Raw genomic sequence first — 13900 nt, forward strand, 5'->3', positions numbered from 1 at the left:
TTTGACGCAAGTGATCAATATCTGTTTGGAAATTAGTACAGACAAAGGGATAAGATGTGATAACGGTGAGAAACAGTAAAAGGGGTTATTTTTTTCCCTCGGTACCTTTTGAAGGCTAAATTTTCTTTTTCAATCAGAGAAGCTTAAGCTTTTAGACCCCGAGGGATGTTGTATTTTTATTATTGCACCTCATTGCAAAACAAAATTTGGTTTTATTTATGGCTGAGATAGGAGGAAAATGATTTCCCTAAGAAGCTAATTGATAAACATGTAATTTATTCCCCGGAAAAAAAATATTAAAAAAGTGCTACATTGATAAACCCTCCCTTAATCAACCTATAAAAACACTAATTCAAAGCAATTGCATCTTTTCAGAAATGGTAAACTAGACGAAGCTAATAAACGAAGAAAAACAATAATAAGAGAAATTTATAAATCGGCTTGATCCTACTACAAAAGTAAGGTCGAAGAACTGTTTACTAATAAACCAAAAAAGGTTAAAAAGCTGTGTAGCTAGAAGCTAGTACAGCTTAACTTCAATCTATATGAGTCCCCTGGTGTCACAGCCAATAATTTTAACAGATCCCTTGGTTCCATTGTCCAAAGCCTTCCAGCATTGTCTTATCAATTACCAACAGATGATCTTTCTCCTTCTTTTCCCTCTGTTTCCCCATCTGATGTGGGAAGAAGAATTGGGAGATTAACAACAACAAGTGTTTGTCCTTTGGATACCCTGTTTCCTTTTTTAGTGCTTTCAGTGAATTCCTTTGAAATCCCTTGTCTGTCCTTTCAACGAGATTAAGAAGTTTGGGTAGATTTCAATCTACCCAAATTTGATTACGGTTTGTGATAATAATATTTGAAACAAAAATATCTAATTAAGGTTGATTTTAAAGTTGGAGCTAGTCTCAGTTCGACAAAATAACAGTTAAAAGATATGATTGACGTCGGTTCTTATTATGTAGAATAAATAGCACATTACGCACTTTGGGTTATGTTTAACATGGTTATTTAGTTTACATGTAATTTGATTTCTATATTTTCATTGCTAAGCACATGTTAAAACCTTTATAGATAACCGCAAGTCCAAAATGCATTATTAAATTGGGGACCACAGAGACTCGTTGGTGGAAGAAAACCAATAAGTATCCTCAGGCACACCTACCGCAACAATATACAACACCTTTAAGAACCATTTTGTTTTCAACGGAAGAACATCACCTAAGCAGTGTATCAGAGAATCGATTGGCATTTGCAGCTCCGTCATGGTTCCCTTGGTACCTCTTAAGGGACAGGGGGGGGGGGGGGGCTAAGGTTTAAGATAAGGAAACCAATTTTCATTTTAGATTTTATGTTTTTTAATGATATTTAAAAGTTTCATACTTTCATCGTAAATCTTATTGCTTCTACTGCTGCAATTGCAGGCGAGTGTAATGCCAAAAACCCTGTCATAACATCTGTTGTAATCACTCAAGTCAACTATTTGGCAGAGAGTGACCTCGAGTCACATACTCCTAAGCCTTCATATTGTTTGAACAAACTCGACTGTTCAAAAAAATATATATGAAATATTTTTGCAATCATAGAAAGATAATATCTTTAATAAGGCATCATGGATACCTTTATAATCCCACAGATACAACTTATTAGAATTAACATTTTTAGTACTAGACTGGATATTCAAATTATTGATTATAGCACTACTGCCCAAGTTCTAATAAATGGATGTAATTGCCATACCCCGACAGCGTTTTCCGTCTAATTGTCTTCTTTGTTGTGATATAGTGACCACCAACAAGTAAGAGTGCCGTTGTGCCACGCAAATCTGCCACACTGGGATCAGCCCCAAATCCTAACAAAATCTGCATAGCTGCTGTGTGTCCAAAGCAAGCAGCTTGATGCAGAGGAGTGCGTCCTCGCCAGTCAAATATGTCGACCTGAAAAAACAATTAACACATAATTGGGTCTTTTACTTAATTTTATTTTTTGTACTAATTATAAGTTGAATAATTTTGTTCCTGTGAATGTCAGAAGTGATTCGACCAACAAAAAGTCCAAAAACGTAAATAGATACAAAATGAAAAACAACTAAGAGTACTCCTGACACATTGTCTACCTGAAAAACAAATACCACAAATTTCTTGACAGTCGACAGTCGACAACAGTGACAGTGACAGTGATAGGGTGACAGTCGACAACAATTAGTACTTCAGAAACTAATACGATTAATCTGGGTTCTACATTTATAAAGCGATATTCACAGATAATCATGGATACTTTACTTTAGTTATTATCCTTCAATACACTAGAAACACCTACACAGTATCGCAGACTCATTTTAGAATTGAAAAAGAGCTTGAGGTATATGTGGCCTATGTTGCAAAGCTGACACATATCAGTAAAATGTTAAAGAGAAGAGATAATGCTAGGTATATGACATAACAAGCCACATAAGATGCATCAAAATAATGACTGTTTGTCAAAAATTGCCAATGAATGAAACAATAGTGTTCGTAACTACATTATGAATAAATTTGTGTTGTGCGATTCAAAGACCATACCTCGAGTTCCTTGAGACACAAACTTGGTTAGTAGTCTTTGAAGTGTCATTATACTCTAGCAAGAATGAAATTTGTATAAACCTTATATTCAGTTTAATTTAATTTTTCCTATAAATAGCAGTAGTAAAGTCTTGGAATTACTTCGGATGAATTTTCTGTCAGATCCTAATTCGAGTAAGGTAAAACATTATCACCTTTTTAATGCATTTTACTAATAATATTTTAAATTTGAAATAAATCAATTACATAAGGTCAAGTCATTTTCCGAAAATATCTAGGCATTTTCCAAAAACATCTATGCATTTCTTAAAAGATGTTCTTTTGATCTGGAATTTTACTTTGACAACTGTAGGCGTGGGTCACTGTTTATTTACAGTTTGTTACCATAAACTGTTTGACGCATTGTGAAAGAGGTAACAATAGTTCGGCCATTGCGATCGAACTCTCCAAGCTTTTTCTTAATTCTTTTCTTCCCCAACTCACAATCACCCAATGTCTCTTTTTTTCCCGAATATCAGTAAAAACAGTACACCTCTGGAAGAGAGCAAGGGGCTAGTCATTCTTCACTTCTTCGTAAAACAAAAAAGACAAAGAGTAAATAATTTTGCAAATAAAAAGAGAAGAAAATACCATTTCTAGAAAAATGTATTTATTCTGGGTCTTTATTCCCTTGGAAATTACAGACAGCTCTATCTTTAGATTTGAAGACAAATTTTGAAGAATTCCTTTTATTGGTTAAAAAATCTCATTAATTTAACAATCTAAAAATAATTGAATCATAATATAGTTCAATCATGCTAGTCAAACAAAAACAAGTAAAATAATGAAAACTGAAAAACGATACAATCGAATAATAGTTCCAAAATATAATTCACAAATAATAATTCAATCAAAAGTTTAATCAACAATTTAAAATCAATAAACTTACCAATGCCCCCCTTTTTATGAGCTCGACCAGAGCACCACAAGAATTGTTGGCAGCAGCCTTATGTAAAGGAGATTCAAAGAAGAGACTCGTATCCAATTCATATAATCCATTCCTGCCATTGACTTCAGCTCCCTTTTCTATTAGTATCTTTAAAATTTCCACATTATTTCTCTTGGCAGCACTACGCAGTGGCGAAACTGGTGCTGTAGAAGATACACCGTTCTTTATTGGCAATAATGGATCTGGATCGGCGCCAAATTCAAAAAGAACTTTCACGCATTCTGTTTGTCCTTTGTCGACTGCTACATACAGTGGAGATATTCTGAAAATATAAAATTTTACTTAAATCTGAAAAGTCAAAATTCTGGCCAACCTTAATTTTAAACGTTTCCGTAAAACTATAAACCGTTAATGGTTTTTTTTAATCTCTTTCACAGAATAACTAAAAAGTCATTTTATTTTATTCGCCATAGAATGTAAAACCATAAGGGTATTGGACACCTGGGTATTTGTGATGTCAGTTATATGCATTTTCTAAAAATTAAAGTCTTCAACAAATTTCTTTAAAGTTGTGACCTATCTAGAACGATTTTTCAGACCGGAATAAAAACAATGATCTTATTATCTGAATCCTATTAAACGAAAAATAGTCGTATGTATGTATTTTGGTTTCCTGGTATCAAAATTGTTGTAATTTTTGTGCCACAATGCACAACATTTAATACAAAGCACTTCATAGCATTTCAACGAAAATATCTTTCTCTAGAACTTCAGAATCAAATGATTTTTCATCAAGCAATTTGCGTTTTGAAATTCCCCCTATTCATGCTCGAGACTCTCAACCTTCAGGGGTCTTTAATTTTAGCCAGCAAATGATTCATGAAAAATAATGAAGGGGCTGGAGGGGGAAACTAATTTCTTTTCAAAATTGATAATTGAAGTGTTTTTGGCAGAATTTTCAGTTTTCCAGACAAAAAATAATCTCAAGAATTTTTTTTTTATGTAGTATGTAGGTCATAAGAAAAAACTGGTTCAGAAATAGAAGAGAGTTTTCCACAGTAACTTGTTTTTATTTAAAAGAACATACAAATTTCATATAGGACAAACTTAAAAAAAAATTATTATGGATAATTGCAGGCTCAGATTTTCCTTCCAAAATTAGAGTAAAAAGGGACACCAAAAGTACAATGATATTTTCTTCAGGCCATAGAGTGAGTTTATTAATGTGCTCAATCTCATCAATCATATGTATCTGCTAATTATTTCTCATTTATTTCTAACATATGCCACACCCTGTTCCAAGTATGATTTTTTTCCCCTTCTTTCTGGAATATCAAAGTGAAACTAAACTGTCATCATTCGCAGCATTAATTCAATTTATATCGCAATAGAATATTTTCTAAGCACGGTTTATGGACAATATTTTTTGAAGTTTTCTTGACATAATATTTTGTTTTCAGTAAAAATATCCTCAAAGATTTGAAATCTATGTTCCAGTTTCTGGGTCTATAATAAATCAAGATTAAGATGGCTTGGCCAGATTTTACAATTGAAGGAAAACAGCAGGCGAAACTGTATTTTCCGACCCTCCATCCGAGACCTGACAAAAAAAAGGGGGTCCCCAAATAGGATGCAAAGATGCCATAACAATAAATTTGAAGGAAATTGTGACAAAAAAAAGGGATATAAAAGTGAACCTTGAAACACAACGGTTGGAGGAGATGTGCACTCAAATATGTTAGCCTTGGGTGGCTTGATGCTACGACAAGTTGTTAGTAGTAATAGTTAACAAATTCTGACTACAATTTTGGATTCAGAACTAGAAGTACTAATACCAACGTTTTCTATATACCTGTATAGTATAGATTATTCTATATAACCGTAGTATAGAGTATTTTGAGATTCTTTTCTTTCGTTTTCTCCTCAAAAAATCAATTTGGGAATCTGAAAAGCTCTGAACTTCGGTTGCTAAGATTCTTGGCTGAGAGAAAAGAAGAGACCAAAGCCGATGAATTATCGCCTTTTTCGCCCTCTATGTATAACTAAATTAGATGTTTATTCTACAATGCCCGTTGAGTAAATTAGAACCACCGCCTTCACTTTAGCTAGGTGAAGATCAAGGACTTGGCAAGAATCTTCATTTTAAGAAGTTTCCTAGCTGAATCCTCACTTGGCGAGGGGGAAGGGTTCTCGCTATTAAGTAGGTACTTTTAAACCAGAAATAGTGTGAAAAAAGAATAGAGTCAAACTAAATAGCACATGAATAAATTTTACTATAGTTTTGGATTGTGATTCTGAACGGCAAGCTCCTATTTCCTCTACATCTTTCCTTAGGACGTCGTCCCGCCCCGTTTGGGGACGACCAGCTCTTCAGTTGGTCTTAGACGGTTGGCCAACAAGAACAATCTTTTGCAATATTTAATCTTTCATCCGCATACATATCTTAGCCATCTCATCTTTTCTCTCATTATAGCCATAGAAGGTGAGATTGAACCATATTTTTCATATAGCTTACTATTTGAGATATGGCCGGTCAGTTGGGTAACCAAAACAATCTCTGTGGAAAATTTCTCTGAAAAAGATGATGCAGCTCCTCTTCCGGTTTTTCGAGCACCCACGCTTCAGAGCCATTCTTGACCACTGTCATTAGTGTAGATTCCAATATTCTAATCTCGGTTCGCATACTTATCTTCCTATTCTTCCAAACTTTGTTCAAATGTGAAAGAATACCATAGGCCTTGATTATTCTAGTTTCAAAATTTTTTTCTGCATCCATCATCTTTAGGAATAATACTACCAAGGCATGTGAAGCTGTCTACTTGATCGATCATCCTGCTACGCAGCATCATCTCTTCACCTTCACTTACTCTTAATCTTGGCGACTTAGTCTTTTTGAAATTAATTTGCAAACCTATTCTTACACCCTGAACTCGCAAAACCTCTAAAAGCTCGATCATTTTGCTAATATTTTCATCAAGGAGGCTTAAATCATCAGCCTAATCCAAGTCTACGCAAATTTTCACCTCCTTATTCGATTCCGTGTTCTCCCATTACCTTTGCTGTGCTCCCCTTAGGACAAACTCCATAAAAAATGATCCATATAAATGGAGATAGAATGCAACCGTGCTTAATTTCTAATTCAATATAAAACTGGCTACTAACCTCACTTTCTACCTTAAAGGCAATAATATTTTCCTCGTACACAGCACTAATATCTTTAATTTATTTATCTGGTATACCATAAAAGGATAGAACCTCCGCAAAAGTTCTTCTATTAGCTGACTGAAACGCTTGCTCATAATCTATTAAACTAAGAACATTAGCCATTTGATGATTCAGGATGACTCATAAGCCATTTGGTGACTCTGGCACTTTTCAATTATTGATCTGAGAATGAAAATTTGGTCGATACATCCTCTACCCTTCCTAAAATCACACTTATTTTTTCTTAAACCTTTATCTACAGCATCTTTAAGTCTAAAGAGTATCATTATACTAAGTGATTCACTTCCTGCAGAAACCAGGCTAATGCCTCTATAAGACTAATGCATCTACTCCACTTATTCTTATCACCTTTTTATGAAAGAGTTTAGTTAGAGTTTTCCTAAAATCGCTAGGTACTTCTTCTTTTTCAAAATTTATACTTATAATATTCAGTGACCCATCTTTAATGTGACAACCATCATATTAAAAAAAAATCGCTTACCATAATTTCAACCCCGGTATCTTGTTACTTTTCAATCTTATTAGTACTGTTACTGTTACTCATTCTTCCCCACGAAGTGAATTGCTCTTCACATCAAGAGTGTCACAAACTTTTTAATTTTTCTATATCTTTTGCTTTAATGTTTTTCCCTATCAATGGGGTACCTTTTTCCTGAATGTTTGGGCTGGTGTTGAATTGGGTAGTTGTATGAGGAGTACCCCATGAAGCACTATGAATTACACTGTTGCAACAACAGATAAGTCATTTTTGGCTAGCTTCAGATGAATCAACCTGTCCTTACTTCAGTGTAGGGGCTTCGTTAGCACAGATTGAATCCAAATCTAGTTCACTGAAAAATATGATGCGGGTCATTGAGAAAGTCTTCAACAAGCTTGTTCATGTTGCCTCACTAACTTTTTAAATTGAAAATGTTATCACAAGATGCTTCTGACTTACTGAATTTGCCGGATGTTGAGAGATTACTATACAACGTGTTAGCTGGTAAGCTTTGTCTCAGGGATGTATTTTGAAAATAAGATTGAAAACAATGTAGAGGAGTCCCTGGGAAATGTTTAGAAATTACATGTTTCTGACCGTATATACAGAAAACAAACTTTGGAGAAACTATAACTAAAAACCCTATTAAAGTTAAAAGTTTTTCAAGTAGTTTTTCGAATGTAATTTATCGTAGCAAGGGTCGGTAAAATGGAAATGGACCTGTTCCATAGGATTTGGGGCCCGGAGAAAAGGAATTGAAGCTTCTCCATAGGAAATGACCTCAGCTTTTCTACTGTTTTTTTTTAGTCCAAAAAGCCAGCCAAAAAAAACAAAAACAAAACCCAGAATGATTATCCTACTGCTACTACTACTACTACTAATGACTCACTGCAGCACCAAGCCACCTTAGGCCAACACAGCTATGCCCGCTCCTCCTCCAGCCCAATCTATTCAAGGCCTCCCTCTTTACACCCTCCCAGAAAGTTCCCATTTCCTTTAAATCTTTATTTATGACATCATCCCAACCCAGACGAGGACGACCTGCTTTGCGTGTAGCCCCAGATGGTTGGCAAAAAAGGACAATCTTCGACAATCTGTCATCCTTCATCCGCAGAACGTTACCTAGCCATCTCAACCTTTCTTTCATTATAACCCTAGAAACCGTGATTGAACCAAACTTTTCGTACAACCTACAGTTTGAAATACGTTCAGTCAGCCGGGTACTCAGAACAACCCGTAGGCAATTTCTCTGGAAAACATCTAGTAAATTCCGTCTGCTTTTCGGAGCGCCAATGCTTCAGAGCCTTATTTGACCACTGTTATCACCGTAGCTTCCAATATTCTAATCTTGGTTTGCAGACTTATCTTCCTATTCTTCCAAACTTTTTTTTAACTGTGAAAAGACACCCTCAGCCTTAGCTATTCTAATTTTAACATCTTCACTGCTCCCACATCTTTACTTATAATACTACCAAGGTAAGTGAAGCTGCCAACCTGACCAGTCTTTTCGTTACCCAACGCCACCTTTTCATCTTCACTTATTCCTAGCCTAAATTACTTAGTCTTCTTAACAATAATCTTCCATCCTATTCTAGCACTCTGAAATCGCAAAACCACAAAAAATTCATTCATTTTGCTCACACTTTCATCTAATATGCTTAAATCATCAGCATAATCTAAGTCCAAGAGTGTTTTCCCTCCTCATTTGATTCCGTGGTCTCCAATTGCCTTTCCTGTGCTCCATAAGACTAAGTTTATCAAAATGATCAAACAGTTCGTGGTAACGAACTGTAGTAAGGAGCGACCCGGCTCAATAGTAACCAAAACTCTAAAAAATTGAATTTTGATATCAATAGCTATATCAAAAGAATCGCATTTTATGCTGATTTTAAATATATAAGTTTCATAAAGTTTAGTCTTACCCATCAAAAGTTACGAGCCTGAGAAGAAACTTGCCTTATTTAAGAAAATAGGGGAAAACACCCCCTAAAAGTCGTAGGATCTTAACGAAAATGACACCATCAGATTCAGCGTATCAGAGAACCCTACTGTAGAAGTTTCAAGCTCCTATCTACCAAAATGTGGAATTTTGTATTTTTTGCCAGAAGACAAATCACGGGTGCGTGTTTATTTATTTTATTTTTTTTTTTTTTCTTTTTCCCAGGGGACATCGTATCGACCAAGTGGCCCTAGAATGTTGCAAGAGGGCTCATTCTAACGGAAATGAAAAGTTCTAGTGCCCTTTTTAAGTGACCCAAAAAATTGGAGGGCATCTAGGCCCCCTCCCACGCTCATTTTTTTCCCAAAGTCAACGGATCAAAATTTTGAGATAGCTATTTTGTTCAGCATAGTTGAAAACCATAATAACTATGTCTTTAGGGATAACTTACTCCCCCACAATCCCTGGGGGAGGGGCTGCAAGTTACAAACTTTGACCAGTGTTTACATAGAGGAATGGTTATTGGGAAATGTACAGACGTTTTCAGGGGGATTATATTTTGTTTGGGGGTGGGGCTGAGGAGAGGGGGCTATGTTGGAGAATCTTTCCTTGGAGGAATCTGTCATGGGAGAAGAAAAATTCAATGAAAAGGGCGCAGGATTTTCTAGCATTACTATAAGAAAACAATGAAAAATAAACATGAAAACTTTTTTCAAATGAAAGGAAGGAGTAGCATTGAAACTTAAAACGAACAGATATTATTACGAATATGAGGGGTTCTAATAATACTTTAGCATAAAGAGCGAGGTAAATAGGAGGAGATAAATACCTCGCTCTTTATGCTAAAGTATTTTTAGTAATTTCAACTATTTATTCTACGGCCTTTCTTATAGGGGTCATTCTTAAAGAATTGGGACAAAACTTATGATTTAGTTTAAAGAGCGAGGTATTAACGAGGGTACAAACCCCCTCGTATACATAATAAAAAAAAAGGTTATGAAAGTTTGTTACGTAAGTTAATTCTTAAGTTACGTATATTTTTTACTAATAAAAACGTTTGTTAAAAATTAAAAGTTGTAGTTGCCTTTTTAAGTAACCGAAAAATTGGAGGGCAACTAGGCCTCCTTCTCCACCCCTTATTTCTCAAAATCGTCTGATCAAAACTAAGAGAAAGCCATTTAGCCAAAAAAGAATTAACATACAAATTTTATTTTAATAATTTATGTGCGGAGAGCCAAAACCAAACATGCATTAATTCAAAAACGTTCAGAAATTAAATAAAAAAAAACTAATTTTTTTAGCTGAAAGTAAGAAGCGACATTAAAACCTAAAACGAACAGAAATTACTCCGTATATGAAATGGGTTGTCCCCTCCGCAATCCCTCGCTCTTTACGCTAAAGTTCGACTCTTTGCCACAATTCTACTTTTTAAAACAATTAAAAGCTTTAGCGTAAAGAGCGAGGGATTGCGGAGGGGACAACCCATTTCATATACGGAGTAATTTCTGTTCGTTTTAAGTTTTAATGTCGCTCCTTACTTTCAGCTAAAAAAATTAGTTTTTTTTTTATTTAATCCATATAAAGGTGGATAGAAAACAACCCTGCTTAAATCCTGATTTAGTACAAAACCAGTTGCAAACCTAGTCCACCCTTTTATATCCAGCCAATCTTCGTCAGAGCATACGTCAGAACAATTTGTCATGGAAATGATTTTACTCCTGGAAAAAGGCTTAGGAAACTTCTACTGATAGTAGGGAAGAAAAACTGCAAGGATCCTACTGCACGGGCAAATTAAGTTCAAAATCCGTCCGATTTTTCAGATTACTCTTAAATCTGTTTGGAGAAAACTCCAATAATCGGTAAAATTTCAAAAATAAGGTAAGAATGATTAATGCTTTAGAAAAATAATAAGTTTCAATATCCGATATGGAATGTTATGTAATTAAAATAGCGACGGGTGCAATTTGCTTTGTGAATAGAATCTATCTTTAATACACTCATAGGTGCAATTCTTATGAATATATCAATTATTTTTTCCGATGAGAGAGGAGGGCGGGGCTATATCGTTGAGAGGGCATGTCTATGGCCAAACATCATTCAATATTTTGTGGAAAGGGATGTGCTTTGGATCGTTCTTCTTCCAAGTTTTGCTGTGCATTTACGATAGTACAAGTATCCCCAAATGTTCCAAAATTAAAGCTAGCTAAAATTAAAAGTTTGTTTTTATATTGACATTCAAGTATTTACGGACATTATTTTTTGGGAATATTTCAGAGAGCCCAGAGGGATAATGGAAGTACGCTATAAGTATACTAATTTACAGCCCTGTGATTCCTTAGTAGAGATAAAAAATAGTACCACAGTTTACATTACTGACTCTTGTTACTATTTAGCTCTGCATCGTTTTGATCATTAATCTTCTTCTTCTTCTTCTTGTTTGGATTAATATGGAGATTTTGTTCTATATTGCCATCACCATAATCAATTTCTGGGCCCCGAACTGTGCTGCTACAGCTTGGTTCGAACTCTGGGTCTCGCATTACCAAGTTGAGGTGAAACCCATGGCACCAGTACAGAATTTAGTAATTAATTTAGCTAGAATTAGCAACATCACATGGCATCATGCAGGGACGCCATCTGCAGAAGCCCCTGAATGGCTCAGTGCTAGTCATTTTAGTCAACATGGATGGATGGATCAGGCACTTGCTACTCTATATCGTGTAATAATCAAATAGCATTAGAATTAGTATATTCTAGTATTAAATAGCCAAAAATTAATCTCACCCATAAACTCCAATTTTCAAATTTGAATCTGCACCACGATCAAGCAGATAGCGAAGTGCAACTGCATCTCCTTCTTCAATCGCTTGCAACATTTGGAGAGAGATACTACTCATGTTGATACCATCAACCTTATCCCCATCTACAGCAGCAAGCAAATAAAAGCAAAGTTAGCTTTTGAATAACAATAATTAAAGAAAGATTTATTTTATAATGCAAATAATGACTTCTAAAATGAGCTTGATTCGTGAGAGTTATTAGCGGTGGTATATTTGGAAGAGGTATAGCATTTCAGAAAGCAAAGCCATAGCCCATTGGTTTTAAGTGCCGACAGATTTACGTGTTGCAAAGTCTGTACATGTCAAATCTGTGAAAAAAAAGCCTGTAAATCAGGAAACATAAAATTTCCTGATTTACAGGCTTTTTTCTTTTTTTTAAAGGTAGTGCATGAATCTCTGTAATAGATATAGCAACATAAGACTGTACGGTTTGCTTCCCTTTACTTCCAGTTTAAGAGCTTTGTTCAATACCCTTCGTACATGATGATTTATGGGATCTATCTACCGATCACTAGTACGGGAGTGTAGCTATGAGTGTTACTATAACGACGAAGAATCCCAAATTTATAGCTAAAATTTGTTTTTAAAATTTGTGTAAAATCTGTAAAATTGGGGGAAAGATGATGAAAAAACAGAAAATTTCACCAATCTCTAATTCTCTATCTCTAATCTATCTCTATTCTTCAATCTCTAATCGCTTGTTTCTTAAACTGCAATATTTTAAGATTTCTTTTTGTTTTATTTTTTGGATTGCAAATCGGATTCCCTAAGACGTAAATCAAGTCACGGGGGACTCAAAAATGATTTTTTTTTTTATTGTGGTGCTCTGGAATTTATAAAACCATGTACTTTACACAATTTGTTGGTGTTGCCAGGAAGAGGGGGTCCTCTTTGAACACCTGCCAAAAAATAACAAAGCATTTGGCCTCTATAAAGCTGCAGGATTGACGTGCCATTAACTTCAATTTACTATAGACTAGCTCTTCAAGGGTATTACAATGAAGAATACTGAAAGTAATATGAAGACAGACAAATTTGACCTTGAAGAATGACAAACCTTCACCCTAGTGCCCACGTGTTCGATAAGTTATTATTAAAAATATTAATGACTTTCCTTGTATATTTGATTCTGTGAATAGCGAACAAATAGAAATTTCTTATATAAATGGGTAGTTTGAAATTAGACTATTACAATTGCGAATTCTTTTTTCTTGATTTCTCCTTCTTTCTTTAATTCTTCCTTCAAATATCGTCCCTAGAACCTAGTTATTTGGGGTTGAGGATCGTGAGCTGTATTACAGTTACTTGGTATGAAAAGCCCTTACAGACATAAACACAGGATGATAGGACAGGAAGGGCAGTTTCTTAAGTGTGGCCTGATACACCACCCGTCACAGGAAAAGTTTGACTGAAACTCATATTTCCATAAAATTTCTCTGAAACCCACCACCTCAAGGACTTGCCCAAAGAGTGTGAGTAACATATAAAAGTGAAAACATAAGCTATATTCGGCAAAAAAGAATAATCAAAGTGTAATAGTAAGTGTAATGGTAAGAATAATAGTAAGTGCAATAAGAAGAATAATCAATTTAATTAGTTTAACTGGCTAGGATAGTAATAAGTGCTGACCTTATTTACTGACAAAAAAAAAAACGATTACAAAGCTTGAAAAATGCCAAGCCTCGCCAAACACTCGATGGCTTTAATACTTCTTTAATGTGGATAATAGCGCTAGCTTCCGCTCTTATAAATTATCATTATTTTTTTGCCTTGCCTTTAAATATTCACTCACGCCTCTTAAAAATTGCCTATTGATCATGGAAATAGTGACCCATGTTCTTAAAATATTGCCGCGTCAAACTCAAAATGGCTTGAACAGATTCTAACGTGGACTTCAGATTCACTTCAGATTGATGGGATGGGTCCGTT

At 35.0% G+C, this 13900-nt stretch overlaps 1 protein-coding gene across 4 annotated transcripts in view; it reads right to left on the reverse strand.

Moving 5' to 3' along the window:
- LOC136038073 (transient receptor potential channel pyrexia-like) overlaps positions 1-13900 on the reverse strand; it is a 53453-nt gene that overhangs the window by 12634 nt on the left and 26919 nt on the right. For all 4 annotated transcript variants that reach the window (XM_065721060.1, XM_065721062.1, XM_065721061.1 and 1 more), the window contains 3 exons: positions 11916-12054; positions 3490-3811; positions 1741-1937 (listed from right to left, as the gene is read on the reverse strand). In XM_065721060.1, the coding sequence (XP_065577132.1) occupies positions 1741-1937; positions 3490-3811; positions 11916-12054 (658 nt within the window). The remainder of the gene's footprint in view (positions 1-1740; positions 1938-3489; positions 3812-11915; positions 12055-13900) is intronic.

The sequence above is a fragment of the Artemia franciscana genome, chromosome 17, assembly GCF_032884065.1.
Source record: "Artemia franciscana chromosome 17, ASM3288406v1, whole genome shotgun sequence".
NCBI classification, from domain to species: Eukaryota; Metazoa; Arthropoda; class Branchiopoda; order Anostraca; family Artemiidae; genus Artemia; species Artemia franciscana.